Source organism: Neovison vison, chromosome 14, assembly GCF_020171115.1.
Source record: "Neovison vison isolate M4711 chromosome 14, ASM_NN_V1, whole genome shotgun sequence".
NCBI classification, from domain to species: Eukaryota; Metazoa; Chordata; class Mammalia; order Carnivora; family Mustelidae; genus Neogale; species Neogale vison.
In genome coordinates, this window is record NC_058104.1 from 7,136,140 (window position 1) to 7,151,206 (window position 15,067).

At 39.0% G+C, this 15,067-nt stretch overlaps 1 protein-coding gene across 2 annotated transcripts in view; it reads right to left on the minus strand.

Annotated features, from left to right (window-relative positions):
• The window catches only part of BAIAP2L1 (BAR/IMD domain containing adaptor protein 2 like 1), a 92,828-nt gene that overhangs the window by 63,629 nt on the left and 14,132 nt on the right, over window positions 1–15,067 (minus strand). For both annotated transcript variants that reach the window (XR_006382339.1, XM_044233793.1), the window contains exon 2: window positions 3,926–4,001. Coding sequence is in view for 1 of the 2 variants with exons in the window: in XM_044233793.1 (XP_044089728.1) it covers window positions 3,926–4,001 (76 nt within the window). In the remaining variant the exon portion in view is untranslated. The remainder of the gene's footprint in view (window positions 1–3,925; window positions 4,002–15,067) is intronic.

Here is a 15,067-nt window from a genome sequence, read left to right on the forward strand (position 1 = left end):
AACTAATCATCTTAAAATAGTAGCTCTCCTTTCAAATTGATTTGATGACTATATTATAAGGTACAAAAATCTGTTTTTGATTTTTCTTTTCCTTTCTTTTTCTTTGGGGAGAAGAACTGAGGGCAAGAGAAACCTGAGTTTGAATTCCACCTTCACTTCTAATGACATGACTTCCTTGGGCAAGGTAGCTATCCTTTCTAAAACAAAGGATGGTCATCTATAACATGTTTTAATGGGGCGCCTGGGTGGCTCAGTGTGTTAAGCCTCTGCCTTCGGCTCAGGTCATGATCTCAGGGTCCTCGGATTGAGCCCTGCATCAGGCTCTCTGCTTGGTGGGGAGCCTGCTTCCCCCCACCACCCCGCCTGCCTCTCTGCCTACTTATGATCTCTCTGTCAAATAAATAAATAAAATCTTAAAAAAATAAAAATAAAATGTCTTAATAGCATGACCACTTAACAAACAAATAAAAAAGTTATTAATATGAATTCCTTCTTTCATTTTACAACAACCAGGCTTTTCAGCAAGACCTAGCCTATTTAGGGTGATTTTGAAGAAAATTTGTTTTACTTCACTCAAAGATGAACTTTGAAAAACACAGAATTTTGGAGCTAAAAGAGCCCTTAAGAATCTCTAAGATTCCTTTCCTTTTACTGTGAAGAAAACCAGAGGCCAAACCAACTGCTTTCCCCCTATTTTATGATGGGTATTGTTTTAAAATGGTGAATTAAAAAGACATTTCAAGTATAAAAAGGAGGAGGTCACAGAACAAATTATGTACGAGTCCAGCTGAAGATATTACTGGCCAAAAAAGTAGTATTTTCATGGCAAATTCATCCATTTCAGCATTTCTTGTTGAGTTAAAAAGTTACAGATGTTATGGCTTTACTATATGTGTACAAGTTTAACAACTCTAACACTCTATTATACAGTTATTTCAGAAGTCTGAGAATAACCTTAAAGTATAATTGTAAAAAAGAACAATAACAAGTAGCATTTGTGTGGACCTTCCATGCCATTAGTTAAGTTCTTCAAGAATATGAAGACGTTGGTCAGTGGTACTATCACCCTGCTTCATGAAGGAGAGTGGAGTGGAGATATGTTGGGACATGCCCAAGGTCAGTAGCAAATTGGAGGGAGTGCGTGAAACTCCAGCAAAGGTCACCTCCTCAGTTCTAAGTTATAGTGCTTTTTGACTCTCTGATCTCAGCTAGAAGAGAAAAAGAGAAGACTCCACCTAAAAACAAGGTGGGTAGCCAATAAACTGTCAAGCTAATATGTGCAATATTTTAATGTGAAGAATTTTAAGATACTGATAAAGCTGAAAAGCAGATCAGTGGGAGAACAGCATGAAGGTTTACACAAAATATAAACAAAATTTTTGGTTTGCCTTCACACATTACATCGACATTTTTCATTAACTGATGACTTATGTTTAAAACTAACCTCAGAATGGCAAAATACTCTTGCTTTTACCATAAAGTGGAGTTAACTTTAAAAACTATATAGTTAAAAAAAAACTATATAATTTATCCAGAACTTAATAAAGAAGCAAATAATATTTTCATAATTTTGCCATCCCCACTTTGTGAATACATTAAGAGTTTCTATCATTTGTTGTCTTAAGGAAACAAAGCATATTTGTTCTATTTTAGTGGCTGACCAAATAATTCACCAATCTAATCTATATACTTCTGCCAGATAACTTTTTCTTAATATGTAATTTCTTTAGGTTACAATTCTGATCAAAACTTGTAATAGCCTCCACTGCCCATAGTGTAAGCCCATACGCCACAGAGTTCATGATAGATTTGTACAGTAATGGCCTTCAATAAACCACACCTCCCAGAATTCCCAACCTTTGTAGTCACCTACATATCAATGGGTGGCTTGGTCACCTGACTTGCCAATGGGATGCCAGCAAGCATAACTCCCTCAGGTGTTTGCGTTCTTGCAACAGCCTGCTATGCCCCTAAGAGGGAGGGAAGGAGTCCAGCATCCCTGGCTGACTACAGCTGTAGGATGGAACCCCTGGGGGCTAGAGACCTGCACTGCCTTTACAGGACCTTGAAAAATAATAAACTATTGTTGTCTTAGGCCACCAAGTTAGGGACCCTTGATAACTTGACAACCGGTAACTGACGCTGCATTCAAATGCATTAAGAACCTGACCCTACTCCACTTGCATTTTACTATTTCCCAACAGCTTCCCACCCATGCCAGTGTAGACCTCAGATCTAGGCTTGGATGAGGTCTTTTCTGCCTGAAACCTAACATTTGTCAGCTAGCACAGCTCCTACAAGGCCCACTGCCTGCTCTGTTTCCTACCAACCTTCACTATTCAAATTCCTGTGACACTGCTCATTCCATGCTCTTTGTTAGCTCTGCACGTTGTCTTGATTTATGACCTAAGGGCTGACTGCACATCTGGCATCCTAAACTATGCTACAAATTCTTACTAACCACTTTACAAATTCATCTTGATTTCTCAATGGCTTCAGTAAAAAACAGATGGCCTGCAAAAAAACAAACAAACAAACAAACAAAAACCAAAAAAAAAAAAAACCTGGAAATATTTTAAAAGTGCAGAATAGTCACTTTGGGGAAAAGCCTTGTTAGCCAGAGACTAAGCTGCTGGCAGGTCCTTGAGTCACCTTATAAAACTGCCTCAGAGAGGTAGCAAGTGCTAGAAAGAAAAAAAAAAAAATAGCAAACAAAACACTGCAGGTCATGGTGATTTCCTTCACACAGGCATCTAAGGCAATGACTTTGTGGCCTTGTGACTAAGCAGTTATCAAGGGAGAGTCAGCTGTGCAAGAATTCTAAAACAAGTCTCCGTCCTGCTCTTTGAAGGGGTGAGGGGTTACCTACAAAAATCACTGATACTGCAGAAGATAGTAAATAAGCACTTTACTTTTCTATGACTATGACAACTGGACACCTGAGTCTAGCTACCATACCCCCTTTTCCTGGGGCACACTTATGCTCAGGGTGTGTAAGGTCAGGGGTTTATTCTCAAAATTTCAAGAGGGAGCAGCCAAAAGTGGGCCATGGTGAACAGGAGAAACAAGCTATACATAAAAGACACAAAACCTGATCTGAAGTCTTCAAATCTACAACTGTTGGAAACTAAATTTACTCACGTTACTTGGTGGTCTTAGGGAACCAGGGTAGAGGGTGAAACTGGGGTCTGAATATTTTGGGGGTGACGCTTGTTACATAAGGAGAATTGTTTTGACCATGTTAGAATTTGGTGATTATTAGCATCTCAAGTCTTTAAGGTGATCATTGATAACATTCACCTTCTAGTAGGGAAATGCATGTGTAGATGCAGGTCAGCTTTCTCAAATGAAACCTCCTGAAACTAGCCAACAAGTCTGGTTCACAAAGAGAGACAAGAGCAAATGCTTGAATTCATTTTATAGGAAGCACTCATTTTGAAATGAGAATCTAAGTTCAACCTTTAATTTAGATGTTTTTCCATTCAGGATAAAAATGCGCTGATATCACTATCAAAAGTTATACACCCAAAGGCAAGAAATTCTTTATAAAGATAACAATTCCTCTGCTACAAAATACTAATAAATAATTTAAGTACACATTTCATATGTTATTAGTTCACAAAGAATTTGTTTAGCAAAGTGGAAAACATATTGATGGTAATGATATAAAATACTGAGTCACCTCAATAACCTGATTTGATCATTAAATGTATCACAACAGTCAAAAGACTGTTCCATCGTCTTCCTTTTATTCATTTCAAATACACTAATATCCTATCATTGCAAACTTCCATAGAATTAAATAATTTCTACCAACTTAAAGATATTTTAAAATTTCACTATTAAGCACTTCAAAATAAGTAAAATATCGACTGAATGGTTTTTATATGTGCACTATATTTATAAATTCAAAAAAGAGACTTACCATTAACAGCTTTTTCATAATTTTTTCCTAGGTTTATTAAATTTCGTAGCCCAGGATTGAACTGCTCCATAACATTCTGACAAATAAAACAAACAAATTAATAAAGTAAGCAAACAGTAGATCAAATAATTTTTAGATTCTGTCACTACATAGCCTGCGATACCTATGTATGCTTGACAGTACAGTCTACAAAGCCATGAACGTTTATTCCGAAATAATAAAGAGCATAGATTTCCTTACGGATGGAACAGGGTTCTCGCACCAGCAAGGCATGTGTAATCCTGGCAGTTTTCCATTGCCCAAGGGCTGCCTAGAACCTACTGTAAATAGAGCAAGCAGCAGGCATGCATACCTACAAGCATAACCCTCTGGGACTATGGGCCCAGAAGCTGATGCTTCCTTTGGGTTTTATGTAGGTTAATGGTTGTCGGGCTAGTGTTAAAAACAGGTGCACATGATTGGAACTTAATTATATGAGCAATGTCTTGGTTATCAATTGAACAGAAATTTCTAAGACATCTTGTTCATTCATTAAGTACTCATGTAGTAACCACCAAGTGGTAGGTCCTACGCACACAGTAGATGGGAAGGGACGGTTTCCTTATCCTGGATTTCATGATGTCATAGCTGTGAAAATGTTATGGTTGTCATTTCTAAAAGTGTCATTCCTGTAGCACTAGAAAGTCATAAACATAGAGACAAATACTATGGTAAGTATTGAGACAGGCAATAATTTAGATAGTTGTTCTAAACTTAAAATATCCTAAATCAAAGTAGACACAATACATCATTCTTATGGACTCTGACTTCTTGACTCCGAACACATGGCAAATGAATGTATCTACAAATACATTACACCTACGAATAATGAGCTTCACAGTATTAATCATTCCAGGCAGACCACTCAAGTCTCCTTACCCACCCCCTCAAAATGTGAACCCTATTTGTAGAGGACCAAGCAATAAAAAGAATGAAAAATACCCAACATTCAAAGAGGCAGATACTTGATATACATGCTCTGCTGGATAAAAAGGTTCTCCTTTATAAATCAGTACAGAGAGAACATAATAACTTATTTTATCAAATAGTGATAAAGGCTTATCATGAAAAACAACCCCAGGCTCAACCTTCCCTCAAACCTGAACTTACTCCCATGAGCACTTTCAACTAACCCGCTATTCTTGTATTTATTTCCAAAGTTTGGGATAATATTCTTGATTTTTCAAATTTTGGATGATAACCACTGGCTTTCTACTACAGTAGATGAGGGCTCAGCTCTCCACACCACCCCACTTCCCCTACTTCAATTCTTCCTACATAATTAAAGTGCAATTTCCTGGTAAATTGATAGTCAGGGTTATTACGACTTTGTAAATATCGGTCATACAATGAAAGGAATGTACTAAGGATTAGGTTTCCTTTCTTGGTACAGTCATTGTTTCTCCTGGGATTAACAGTCATTTCATCCCCCTCCTCCTAGCTTAGTTTTCCATGAATACACCTTAAATTTTTCCACATGCTCTATCACATCTAGCAGAAGTCTATCAGGATTTCTCAACGCACAAAGTTAACGCACAAAGTTGTCAGCTAAGCTTCCATTCCATTTTCCCCCAAAACTTCGTCCAAGGACTCGGTCCTCTTGCTCAGTCTGGCCTGACTGTCCCTGCCACGCTGTTACCCTTACATATCCCTTTCCGATCCCCTGTGTTAGAGCTCTCATTAGCTGGACTCCACACCTTCCTTTCTCTTCATTTATTCCTATTTGTTGGAGATCATTCTCCAAGAGCAACTTAAGAAATGATGAATAAGAGATAAATTTGAGTCCCCATGTGTCTGAAATTACCTTTACCTTGACATTTGATTGATATTTTGCTGGGTAGAGTATTACAGAGCTCAAGTGATTCTCTTTTAGAATTTAAAAGATATTGCCCCACTATTTTTAACATCCAGTTTTGCTATTGAGAAGTCAGCCATCATTTCTTCTTCTTTTGTATAGAACTTTGTAGGGAGATGCTTATTTTTGGAAGCCCTGTATACTACATAATGGTCTGTCTAGGTGTGGGAATTTTTTTCATTTATTTTATTGGGCACTTGATTCACCTCTCCCATATAAAAAAAAAATTACATCCTTTAGGTCTGAAAAATGTTCCTATTTTGTTTCTTCTCTCTCCCTAATTTCTGGAATTCTGATGAATATTTTACATATCCTGATTTCTTCTCTAATCACTTTTCCTTTTTTCTCTAATTTTCCACCTTTATTTCCCCATTTCTGACATGTAACTTCACATACCAACTCTTATTATGTTATTTTATTTTTAAGATGTATTTATTCTGGGGAGAGGGAGGGAGGGAGGCAGGGAGTGCATGCAAGAGCAGGGAGGGGTGGAGGGAGGAGAGACAGAATCTTGAGCAGAGTCTCCACTAGAGCTCTTTCAGAGTTTTTAGTTATTTTCCCGTACCCCACCCACATTTCTCTTCAGGATTTATTTGAGAAGTGAGTGAGCATGAGAGCAGGGAAAGGGTCAGAAGGAAAGAAACTTCAAGCAGACTCTCCCACTAAGTGTGGAGCCCAGTGCAGGGCTCAGTTCCACGACCCATGACCTGAACTGAAACCCAGAGTTGGATGCTTAACCAACCAAGTTAACCAGGCACCCCTGGTTATTCCTTTTTAAAAGCATCCTGTTCTTGTTTTGTGAATATTGTCTCTAATTTGAATAAACTGAAAGTAGTATCTTCCAGTTTCCCATATTATCTCCTGATTATTTCTTTTCACTGTTTGGTATCCATCTGTCTTTTATGTTGGAGGCTTTCAAAGATCTGGTGATACCTGATCGCCAGTTCGTATTTAAGAGTAAAGCCCTAGAATGGTGGCTTGAAGCATGTGGGTGTGGGTGTAAACAAAGGGTGGTTGCTGACCAGCAGGTTCATTTGGAGTGACTGGACAAGTCAGCTATAGAGAAACTGGCCCTGTGACAGTAACCAGGGTCCACTGGTTACTTATACTCTTCAATCTCTTCAGAGAAGTTTCTCATTTTCTGTTAAGGGTAGGGGAAGAGGCAATCACCGGATCAGCCTTCCCCATCATGAAAGGGAGTGGTTTGGGAATTCCACAGTTTACTGGATTAATTTTTACTGAACTCCCCTCCTCTCTACTCCAACTCCAGGGTTTATTTCCTCCTGCTGGTGTTTCCACATGGAGAACTCCTTTGATCCAACATATCCTAAGTTTAAATCTCCAGTCTGCCAGGCAGAGGGAGCTGCTGGTAGTACTGGTGGTTGGGGTAGGAAAGGAAAACGAGCAGTTTTAACCAAACTGTGTAACTCCTACTCTACCCCTGGGTGTCCTCCATCCCCACCTTCCGTGGGACTGCTCCTCAGCCTCTGGGGATGAATGGCTCAGCCTTCATCAGTTCTCCCACTGCAGATTCTTTAGGTTTTCTTAAGGCAGCTACCACTCACTCCTCTGTCCATTTTCTATCACCCCAAATCTTCTTAGGTCTTTTATCAACTGCTAAGTCTTCTTCAAGTCTTCTTCAAGCCTTAACACCATGGGTTTATGGTACCCCCCCATCTCCTTTTCAAGATCCGTTGCTGTCAATTCAATGTATTCTTAGAAGAAAAAGGGGGGAAAATGGTCAATCTGCTTTGCTCAACTGGCAGTCCATCTATCCCATGTTTTTAGAGCCCCTTGTCTGAGCCCCATTCATGACCAACAGCCATAAAGCCCCAAAGCCAAGGATGACTCCTCTACCAGTCTCTCTGTAAGACGGTAAGGCTCAATACCTGATCACAGGGACCTGTGGCTACAGCTGCTATGTCCATCATCTTTTCTCAATTCCCTCTTTTGTTTTCAAGCTTATTTTGAAATCATTTAACATTCACAAGAGGTTGTAAAAACTGCACAGAATTCTCAGGTAGGCTTCCTCTAAATGTAACTTACATAACAGAGTACAGTATCAAAACCAGGATATTGACAATGGTACAAAACTTACTAGCTAAACTATAGACTTAATTGTATTTACTGGTTTTTGTATCACTCATTTGGGGGAGAGGGTGCATTGTTCACATGAAATCTTACCACATATACAGATTTAAGCATCATCACAGTTATAGAAATATTCCATTAGCACAATGACCTCCCTCATGTTACACCTCTATAGCCACACCCTCAACAGTCCTGCAACCACTGATCTCAATCACTGTAATTGTCATTGTGGGAATGCTATATAAATGGAATCATACAGAATGTGACCTTTGAGACTGGCTTTTTTCACTCAGCACAATGTCCATAAGAGCCATCCAAGTTGCTGGGAGTTATCAGTAGTTTATCCCCTTTTTTGGCTGGTAGTACTCCATAGCATGAATGTATCACGATTTATACATTTGCCCACTGAATATTTCAGTTGTTTACAGTCTTTTGCAGTTGCAAATAAACCCGACATGGACAATCACATATGGGCTTTTCTGTGAACATAAATGTTCATATCTCCAGGATAAATATCTAGGAGTTCAACTGTTGTGTCACATGGTAGCTGTATGTTCAACTTTCTAAGAAACTGCTGAACTATTTCCCTGAGTGCTTGTGCCATTTTACATTCCCATCAGCAATGTAGAGTTTCAATAATTTTTTAAAATCTAGTAACTTCAGGGGTGCCTGGGTGGCTCAGTGGGTTAAGCCGCTGCCTTCAGCTCAGGTCATGATCTCAGGGTCCTGGGATCGAGTCCTGCATCGGGCTCTCTGCTCAGCATGGAGCCTGCTTCCTCCTCTCTCTCTCTGCCTGCCTCTCTGCCTACTTGTGATCTCTCTCTGTCAAATAAATGAATAAAATCTTTTAAAAAAATCATCTAAAATCTAGTAACTTCATTAGAAAATAATTACTTTTTAATAAAAAGATAAAACTACTTTTCAAATATCTCTTTTAAAAAATTCTTAAAATAATCTTACAAGACCAAGTCTTGATGTTGAGAACGTTTTAATTAAAAGATAAAACTTTAAAAAATTTTTTTTAAATTCTTATACTAATGATGTTGAGTCTCAGTGGATAAGTGGATAAGAATATAAGGAAACCGATACAGAGCTAACCCCCTGACTAGCATATAAGCAGTCATAAAAAGAACCCTAGATTTGTGTTAAGATTATTCTTAGTTCAGCATACCCAAATAAGGGGAAAATATAATTTGGTTTCTTGATATAATTCTTGATATAATTCTTGAAATGCTTACATGCAAGTCCTATCTTAAAATATGAAAAACAATGAATTAATGAGAACTTCCAAAGTTAACACCAAGCATAATCCACTATCCCAATGATGCTACTGGAGGAAAAAAAAAAGTTAACTACTAAAACATGGGACTACAATAAGCTTCAGAGAAAAATATAAGTTTTTAAGCTTGAAAGTTCAACATATACTTCAATTCCTTCTTATTTAGTTTTAGCTATGGAAATTTTTTCCCCTGGAAACTCTGGCCCCTTTGAACAGTGGAAAATCCATCTCTACCCTGGCTCTTGGCCATTAATCTAGTTATTTTAGCTCAAGTACATGTATTTTTAAATCCAAGAACAAAAAAGCAGTCTGCCTTTGAATTCCACGATCTGTAAAGCTTTATAAGTAGCAGTGGCTATCTTTGTGAATTGAATGGGTCCCTTTTTTTTTTTTTTTAAAGGGGCAGCTATTGGGTCAAATGTCATATGCTCTGTTAAGGCTTATTAAGAGCCCAATTTTTTTTATAGCCTAGGATTTTAAGAAAATCACCAGTAATAATAAACAAATCCATTTTAATGTAGATTTGGCACTAAGAATAAAAGGTCTAAGATACAAGGTACAAAAACAAAATAAATTATAAAAGGTACTAATGGTCCAAGAAACACTATTTTGTTATAATCAAAGCAAAAGCTTCGTATGTATTTTACCTGTTCTTGCCTGGCAAGGAGGGTAATTTGCCAAACCAGTTTCAACCAGAATTTCATTTCTATTCAGAGAGCAATATGGGTAGTTAAACTAAAACACCTAGCGACATCACTGTTCTACTTGTGTTGGGTCTCCTATGAAGAAGAGTTGGTTCTAGGTTTAATCAGCGGGACTGGAGAACTAATGATTAGCTGTTCCAAATAAAATGTTGAGGAACAGACCATTCAGAACTTAGAAGGCACTTTCCGCTAGATTTCTAGTTGGTCCGTTTATCTCGTGCTTTTTTCCTCTGTTTCCTGTAGACCAACACATTATAATTTTAAACATAATTATGCGATCTCATGACGGCTTTAACTTCCTCACCATTCACATGTTTGTTTCATTTTTGAAAAATTATTACCTTTACCAGTAGGGAACTACAGACTATGAAGCACAAATTAATACAATTATGACTAGCCAGATAGTTAAACTGAGCTGACTTTAAATTTCTGAGAACTGGTTTCTTTACATTCCTTTTTCCAATTCTCTACATGACCAAGAACAAATTATTTGCTACTTCAGTGCTTTATTTTTCTCATTTGAAAAATGTGGGTAATATTTACACTGGAATAAGCTTTTAAAAGTGATTTAAGAACCTCTAAGATAGAGTTTTAATGTGCTTCAGGTAACATTTATCCTTGAAATTTCCCATATTATTTTATTCTATACAATCTCATACAAATTAATTCAGCAGTAGCAAATGCTTAAATTAATCAGGACACATTCTAAATTTCATATGACAAGATTATCTGTTAATAAGGATTAACTGTTTGAGAATACTTCTAGATAGGCATCATTTGTAGAAAATCTTACTTCTTCAAGACTTCCTTGTGTTGTTGGAAGCTGCTGTTCCTGGACTAACATCATCAGTATTTGATTATACCCCCTGCCTTTAGGGAAAATATTAGTGAGTAAATCTGGAAATAAAGCATCTGCTTATGGGCTAGCAGATGGTCAGAAGAGTCCTATTTTTCATACCCATCTTGAATGGAGAGCATAAGCCAAGTAAAGGAAAATAAGACAACAGAGATGTTTTGTTTGAAGTATTAAGTTACAGCAGAAGTACTCAAGCTTCAAATTCATAAAACACAAAAATGCTTATCAGCCAAATGTGAATAGTGTTTGGGTTCTTCTTCAATCTGTATTATCCATCTATGCTACTAGCTATCAACTTGCAGTATGTATCAATTTGTATTATCTATCATTTGTAACCTGCCATCCCAGTAGTAATGGGCCAGGGGAACATGGGATGAAAAAAACTTTGGAGAATAAAAGGGAAAAAAACCCTGAGCTAATCACATCACTACCTTGCTAAGCCTCAATCTCCTCCTCTATAAAATATAAATAATGATCATTTGGATCTCATGAGGGGTATAAAGATTCAATGAGATAATAAGTATCTATGAACTTGACAATCAGTGCACACTGAATCAACTGTTATAATTAATATTCCAAGACAAAAGTTTAAAATATTAGTCAACTCTTCAAACGGATGAACATTCCCATTTCCACAGATGTCTCCAGATACCTCACTTCCTGTCTGTAACATGAAAGTAAATGATACTGGCTAGTCTACCTTGAAGTGTGACATCAGGATGAGAGAAACCACGAATACAAAAACCTCTAGAAAAGTGCAGGGTATGAAGGAAATTGAAGGTGTTATTATTTCTTTTAGTCATTTGAGAACAATTTATTCTTTTTTTTTTCCCCTGTGGGATACATTTGACGTTTATGGAGTGCTACTATTTTTCAGGCTCTGTGCCTAGCATTTTACATGGGATGTCTCATTAGATCCTAACATGGTTATTATTATCTTCATTTTATGGATGAGACACCAAAGCTTTGAGATGCTAAATTTAAAAACCTTGCTGAATCAGATCCCACAGGTCATGCCCGGGCGGCCTTCCTGCTAACCTTTGCACTCATCCCTCAGGACTCAATACAATTCCTCGATTCCTAGATTGTTCAATAAAGTGAACTGAAAATACCTGTATGACAGAGCACTATTCTAGTGTGAGAAATTATGAGAGTCTCTATGATATTTTCTTTTTAGATGACTTCTTGTAATAGTACTCCTGACTTTTTATGAGTCAGCACAATATCGCGCAGCAGCACAATACTGACCAATTCTACCCAAGCAAACAAATATCTGACCACCATCTTCTCTTTCTCTTAAAAAGATAAATAAAATAAAAAAGATTCCTCCTAGGAATAATGGTTAACACTACCATATTGATTTCCTTCAGCATCAAGGAATTAGAACACTTCAGAACAACATTACCAAACCACAGGATGCTTTAACCACCCCAGTCAAGTCTCCCTAGGGAGCCATCAATTAAGAATGCTGTTCATTGGGGCGCCTGGGTGGCTCAGTGGCTTAACGCCTCTGTCTTTGGCTCAGGTCATGATCCCAGGGTCCTGGGATGGAGCCCCACATCGGGCTCTCTACTCAGCAGGGAGCCTGCTCCCCCCACCCCTCTCTCTGCCCGTCTCTCTATCAAATAAATAAAATCTTTACACACACACACACACTCACACAAAAATGCTGTTCATTTTCTAACTATTTTACACTTTTATATGTACAAGTATTTAGTCAGGAATGATACACAAGTTTCCTTTATGCATTTTAATAAATGGTATCATAATACATTTCACTCTTACATTTTTTTAAAATTCAGTGTTCTGTTCCCAAGACCTGTCCACCTTGTTAAATATTGACTAGTCTATACTATTTAACTTCTGTATGGTATCCCATTGTGATGACTAGCCTTAGGTGTCTGCATGACAGGGGTATAGTACCCAGTCAATCAATTAGATACTAATGTAGGTGTTGCTGTGAAGGAATTCTATAGATGTAGTTAACATCTACAACCAGTTTAAGCATTATCCTCAATAATCTGGGTAGGCATCATTTAATCAGCCAAAAAGCCTTTAGAATAAAACTAAGGCTTCCCTGAGGAAGATGACATTCTGCCTGGGGACTGCAGTATCAGTTTCTAGCTGGCCACCAGGCCCTACAGATTTCAGACTTCTCAGCCTTCACAATCAAGTAAACCAATTTGTTTATTTCCTCTGAGTGGCATTTAGATGGCTTACAAGTTACAACTATGTGGCAAGGGATTGTACACGTCTCCTTGTACACACAGGTATGAAGAAAATACGTAGACAAAGAATTGTTGAAGCAAAGGTATGTGACAGATTTTTCAAACAGGGGCACCTGGGTGGTTCAGTTGGTTAAGCATCTGCCTTTGGCACAGGTCATGATCCTTGAGTCCCAGGATCGAGCCCTGTATGGGGCTCCCTACCCAGCGAGAAGTCTGTTTCTCCCTCTCCCTCTGCCCCCCTTTCCATGCACGCTTGCACTCTCTCCCTCACTTGCTCACTCTCTCTCAAATAAATAAAATCTTAAAAAAAAAAAAAAAAAAGACACCACCACATACTTTGGAGAAAGGGTCTGCAACAATGTGCACTCCTACAGCCACTCTCACCAACACTCGTCATACTTTCCTCCTATCTGATGAGTGAAAAACAGTACCTTTTGTAAAATAACCTTCACTGCTTCCCTGTCAGCATTAAAAAAGTATAAATGGAAAAAAAAAAGTATAAATGACTGGAAATATCTATGTAGGAGAAGAGAAATGATGAAAGGTAGTTTACCTGTATATTACAACGGTTTTAGGCTCAACTGTCTGTCATAGATTAAGGTTATCAAAGAGCATTACCCTTTTAAAATATTTATTTAGTTATTTATTTATTTGACAGAGAGAGAGAGAGAGAGAGCGCGTGCACGCGTGCGCACAAGTAGGCAGAGCAGCAGGCAGAGAGAGAGGGAGAAGCAGGCCCTCCAATGAGCCGGGAGCCCAATGCAGGGCTCGATCTCAGGACCCCGGGATCATGACCTGAGCCAAAGGCAGCCACTTCACCGACTGAGCCACCCAGGCGCCCCGAGAGCATTATCCTTAACAGCAGGGTAGGGCACAAAGCCTGGATATTTCCCATAATTAAGCAGGTTTGGACTCTGGCCACTCTGTCCCCTGCCTCTGGTCACTGTGCTCCGAGGCACAATGGCCTCTGGGCTATTCTCGGAACAGGCCATACCCATTTCCCACCACAGGAATTTTGCACTTGCTCTCCTTCAGCCTGAAGACTTCCTGGACACCCATCCACCAGTCCTCAGCACCAAACCTCTGAGACACTGCTCTGCCTTCCCTTCTCTCACCTCCGCTCCGTGCTTCTCTCGCTTCAGAAGGCTGTTCACTACCTCACAGGATACAGCACATTTACTTATTGCCTCCTCAGTAGGAACTGCATATAAAAGCCCAAGGACGACCTGTAGCATCAAGGACAGTGCCTGGATCATTTAAGGCCCAAAATGTACTCAGCAGCAGCAGCCGTTCTTGCTGACTGCTGTCGTTGTTCTGTAAGAGATACATGTGCTCACGGATGAATCGGCTGCACCATGTGCCCTCAGCTCCTCTGAACACACTCAACAGACAGTGACCCAGTGGGCCAATTAGCTAGGAAAATCAGGCATGAGGTGATAACACCGCTTGCAACTTCATTACCTCAAAGTAACAGCTCCAACAGAGGGTCACAGAAGCTATAAGGCTCTGCCCTGTAACTACTAAGTCATAACAAACTTACAAAATCTGAAAATGTCAGGGTTTTCCTTGTGAATTTTGCCTTCCTAATCCTATGCTTCTCCAAGTTGATTTTTTTTAAAGATCATATTTATTTATTTATTTATTTATTTGTCAGAGAGAGAGAGAGAGAGAGCGAGCGAGCGCACACATGGAGGCAGTGGCCGGCAGAGACAGAGAAGCAGGCTCCCCACTGAGCAAGGAGCGCAATGCGGGACTCAATCCCAGGACCCTAGTATCAAGACCTGAGCCAAAGGCAGTGGCTTAACCAACTGAGCCACCCAGGCATCTCACTCTCCAAGTTGATTTTTAAATTACTTTTTAAGTATCACACAGTAATGTGGCCCTTAAAAAAGTACCATGTTGGGCATGTGGGTGGCTCAGCTGGCTAAGCCACTGCCTTTGGCTTAGCTCATGATCCTGGAGTCCTGGAACCGAGTCCCACACCAGGCTCCCTGCTCAGAAACAGGTAGCCTGTTTCTCCTTCTCCTCCCTGCTCCTGTCCTCTCTCATCATGTCTCTCTCTCTCCAATAAATAAAGTCTTAAAAAAAAA